At 41.9% G+C, this 4,677-nt stretch overlaps 1 protein-coding gene across 2 annotated transcripts in view; it reads left to right on the top strand.

Annotated features, from left to right (window-relative positions):
• Window positions 1-4,677, top strand: part of CCDC88C (coiled-coil domain containing 88C) — a 147,233-nt gene that overhangs the window by 100,709 nt on the left and 41,847 nt on the right. For both annotated transcript variants that reach the window (XM_019552414.1, XM_019552413.1), the window contains exons 14-15: window positions 849-986; window positions 2,391-3,461. In XM_019552414.1, coding sequence (XP_019407959.1) covers window positions 849-986; window positions 2,391-3,461 — 1,209 coding nt within the window. The remainder of the gene's footprint in view (window positions 1-848; window positions 987-2,390; window positions 3,462-4,677) is intronic.

Below are 4,677 nucleotides of genomic sequence, written 5' to 3'. Positions count from 1 at the left end.
GACCCCAGCTGACTTCCTGCCCTTTGGGCAGGGGACTGGACTCGATAATCTCCCAAGGTCCCTTCCAGCCCTAATGTCTATGAAATCTATATGACAGGCCAGAGGTGTTCATGGCATATACAAGTATAAAGAGGAACTGGCACTACCCTGAGGGCACTTGTATGTAAAGCCTATTTCTGTAACGGTCCCAGAGCCTTGTATGTGGTGCACAGTGCCTTACATGTCTCACTTCCTGAGGAAAGAATTAAGGGCACATGGTGCATTGTGGGATTGGACTCTTATTTGCACAGAATAGGTATAATAACTAGGTGGACCGGGAGGACAAAGTAGTGTGAAGGCTAAACAAAGAGAAGGAAAGTGAATTTGGAAAGCTGCATTTCTGCCCCCCTCCCCTCCCTTTTTTTTTTATGTGTTGCCCTTCCTCCCAACGAGGTGGCATAGTGCGGATCTATTAGCAGTGAAAAAGCGAAAATGGAAAGTGAGGTTTTAAGATGGAAAGGATCAGTTTCTCAAAACTCTGGGAAGTTTAGTTCCTGGCTTAAGTACAAGCAGGATTACTTTCAGGCAGTAGTTAAAACTTTATCAGAAATGTACCTTATAAGATCTGATTATAGTAGACACTAAGACACTTCTTGGCATAGCTAAAAAAAAAAAAAAGAGCACCCCCTTCCTTCCCTCTGCCCCCCAGCAGCTACATAGGCAAAAGATTAGTTGCTTCAGTCTCATTGGTTTGACATGATCCTTCATGAGTAGATGGTGTCCTATCTGTATTTTTAATTCCTGCTGTTTAAAAAGTCCTCAGATGAAAATGATCCTGGGTCAAGTTGTCTGATGTTCTCTCCACACAGATTGAGAAGTTGCAAAATGAAATTGAAAAAGAAAAACAAAGTAACCAAGACTTGGAGACATTAAGTGAGGAGCTGCTGAAAGAGAAAGAACAGCAACAAATTGCCATGGAGACTTTGAAAGCCAACACAGACAGACAGGTACAGACTTGGTGTACATTGTCTAAAAAGACCTGCTCCGTTTTGTTAATTTTACCGTGGCCTTGTGAAAGGTCTGCCTGGCTCAAGGGCTTGGTAGGAGACCATAGATTTTTGTCTCTTAAGACGCTTGTTCCAGTGTAAGTGAATGTGGCTTTAAGTAAAAACAGCCAATATGAATTGGGTGCTGTTGTTCATCTGTTGCAGTAGGAAAATTCCTGATCTTCAGAAAACCATAATTAAACAGGGTAGGATTGGGGTTAGGATGCACAAATCCCCTGCTGCTGTAAAGACTGGAATCCTGCCAGTTGTGTCCTGAGAATTTTCTTAGACTCCCTTGATGTAATTAAAAACATGCCAAGTGTGCTTCTGAACCCTTTATATTGACACTTTGAATGCCTTGCAGTTCAAGAACAATAACTTAAAACTGCCATATTACAGCTCACAAAGCATCCTGCATACTTAGTAATTTAATACAGAAAATTACATGTGGATGTTACTGGAATGTGGTCTGCTTGCCTTTAAAATGTATTAAATCACATTATGAGGTTTTGAGGGTATTTAAGTAATAAAAAATCCTTACACAATATAGCTCCAGGACGAAATGGACACCGCTTATGTCTAGGACAGAAAGGGAAGAAAACTGCATTTGGCATTGGCAGAATGGATTAAATCCAGTGTTCTTATTAAGGAATACCTCCCATATGATTTCAGAGGCTTTTCTGCCCAAGTAATAGGACTTAAGATTTAGTTCAACATACATACTGCAGTTGGGATTTCACCAAGAACTTGTGGAGAACTCCACAGTTAAAAAGGAATACTTTAATAAGATCTCTAGCTGAAACCAATGTGTAGAACTTTGATTTTACATCTAACAGGAAAAGAGCACTGGAGCTTTCAAATTTGACAGTAATGAGTGTAGTATAAGAACCTAGGAGATGGAGCAGTGGCTCTTGGTAGTACTATGTGAGCCATTGGTCCATTCGGAGGGAGAAGGAGAGAGAAAGGAGCATCTCCTTGCAAATCAAGTTCAAGGTGTTCTGATGTTCTGTGCTGTTTTTTTTACTTGAGTTCAATCTGTGCCTGGACCTGCTTTGCTGAAGATTTGAGAGAAAAGTAACATGATGTTTAACCACTCCCTAGAATACTGAGAGACCTCAAAACAGCTATATGAAGCCAAATTTTCTTTTATTAGCCTCTTCCTTAGGTTGGGTTGTGGAGTCAGGAATGACTGTTATTCTGTTAATCAGTCTGTGTTGTGCTAAATGGACATTGTTTTTCTAATACAATGTTCTGACTGCTTCAAGGGTAAATTTTTGCCAGACTTAACATGCATCTCGAGTACCATCCACTGCTCTGTACATAACAATGTAGCACTTCTGTAATCTTGTTATATTTTTAATGTAGATAAAGGACCTTAAACAAGAGAATGACCACCTCAATCAAGTGGTTTTGTCCCTGAGAAAGAGATCTCAGGTCAGTAGCGAGGCTAGAGTGAAAGACATTGAAAAAGAGAACAAGATACTCCATGAAACAGTTACAGAAACTAGTAGCAAACTGAACAAGCTGGAGTTTGAAAAGAAACAATTGCACAAAGATTTTGAACAAGTTAAAGAAAGGGTGGAAAGAGTGGAAGAAATGGAGAAAGCGCTCCATCGGCTGGAGCGGGAGAATGAACAACTCACAAAGAAGGCATCAGCCATGAAAATTGTTACAGAAAAAGTTGAGGTTCTTGAGCAGGAAAATGGGCATCTGGAAGTAGAGAACAGGAAACTGAGGAAGTCTCTAGATACCTTACAGAACATTTCCATCCGGTTAGGGGACCTGGAAAGAGACAATAAGCAATTGGATGAAGAGAACCTGGAACTCAGGAGAATGGTAGAAACCATGAGATTTACAAACACAAAAATGGCACAGATAGAGGCAGAAAATAAAGAGTTGGAGAGAGAGAAAGAAGAGCTAAGGCAAAATGTGGAAATGTTAAAAACACTTAGCAAGAAATCAGAAAGGCTAGAGCTGAGCTATCAGAGTGTGATGTCTGAGAATCAGAGACTTCAGCAAATCCTGGAGAACAACAGCAAAAAGATCCAGAAGCTGGAGAAGGAGCTTCAGGGGATGGAAAGTGAAAACCAGGTTCTCCAAAGGAACTGTGAGGAACTAAAGATTTCCAGCAAACAGCTGGAGAGGTTCGAAAAAGAGAACAGAGTACTGGAACAAGAAGTTTCCCAACTGGAGAAAGACAAAAAAGTGCTGGAAAAAGAAACAAAAAGGCTTTGGCAGCAGGTGGAGCTGAAAGATGCTATTTTGGATGACAGCTCAGTAAAGTTGGCAGCTGTGGAGAAAGAAAAAAGGACATTAGAAAAGGAAATTACTCGATTCAGAGATTCGTCTAATAAGCTGAAAGAATTTGAAAAGGACAATAAAGACCTTGTAAAGCAAGTTACCATAGATAAAAGAACACTAGCTACATTAAGAGAGGTAAGCACAATCCCAGTGTTTCCATCCTATATGTATTATTTTATTTCCATTGTATAATGCAGGGGTGCTCAACCCCTGCCTCTTGGGCCAGCTAAAGTTGCAGACCCGCATCATCTGACCTGGTGGGCTCCCCACAGGTCCAGAAATTTGGGGTGGAGGCTGGTGGCAGCATTCATTGGTGCTTTCCTGCTGCCAAACTTCCAGAAACAAAGGGAGCCTGGCAGGCTGGGTAGTGTAGTCCCATGAGCTAGATGTGCTGCTTCAGGGTCCAACCTGATGTGTGGGGCCTGGTTGGGGCATTGCAAGGCCCAACCCTGCATGCCAGCTCTAGCCCACAGACCGACCCCCTTGCCACTCATCTGGCTCACAGGGCCAAAAGGTTGAGCACCACTGGTATAATGCAACCCCTGTATCCTGCTCCTGGATCAAACCAGTCGTGGTCCAGGACTCTACATGGTGACTCTGGCTTTCACAGGTTGTGCTGCCTGGGAAATTCTGGCATGTCAAAAGCTGCAGGGGCTGTGAGGCTGGCTAAAAAGTTAACCTTTTGGTTACAAAGGAACCTGGGTTTAATTTGTCCCAGAATTTTTTAGAAACTTTGTGGTCAAGTCCATATTTATTTACACAAATGCAACAGTGAGATGGAGAAACAGTCAGTCTTGCACTCAGTGGTTAGAGCACTTGGCAGGGATGTAAGAGACATTTAAGTGCCCACTTCAAGCTGGACTGATCAGGAAATTTGATCACTTTTACATTCACAAGTGTCTTGAGCACTAAATTGTTAGTTGTTTGGAGATCTCGCTCTGCGCCCCCCCACCCACACAAATATACTATTAAAAGTTCTAGTTTTGCCCCATTATGGCTCTATGAAAAAAAATCAAAACCTCCTGATAATTTCCAGACAAAGTTCTCGTTTGCTGCCAGCCGTACGCATGATCGCTGTCTCCTGTGGCTTGCGACAGCTATGCTTAATACTGTATTTACTCAAATCCAAGACAACCTTGTATTTAAGAAGACTTCCCAACAATTAGACTCTATACATAGAAATTTTCCATGCACAAAATACAATTATTGGTTCTAAATTTGTCACCCCCCACTGCTGCAATAGGGATAGCAATGGCAGGGGGTAAAGCAGGCAATGGGGAGGGGTCAGGCAGCTTGGAATACAATATGGTATATTGTAACATAGTTTCCCTTTAAAAGCATGTCTGTTGGG

The sequence above is a fragment of the Crocodylus porosus genome, unplaced genomic scaffold (assembly GCF_001723895.1).
Source record: "Crocodylus porosus isolate Cpor-Errol unplaced genomic scaffold, CroPor_comp1, whole genome shotgun sequence".
In the NCBI taxonomy this organism is placed as follows: domain Eukaryota; kingdom Metazoa; phylum Chordata; order Crocodylia; family Crocodylidae; genus Crocodylus; species Crocodylus porosus.
The sequence above is the reverse complement of the archived record's forward strand: the minus strand, read 5'-3'. Positions and strand labels throughout refer to the sequence as shown.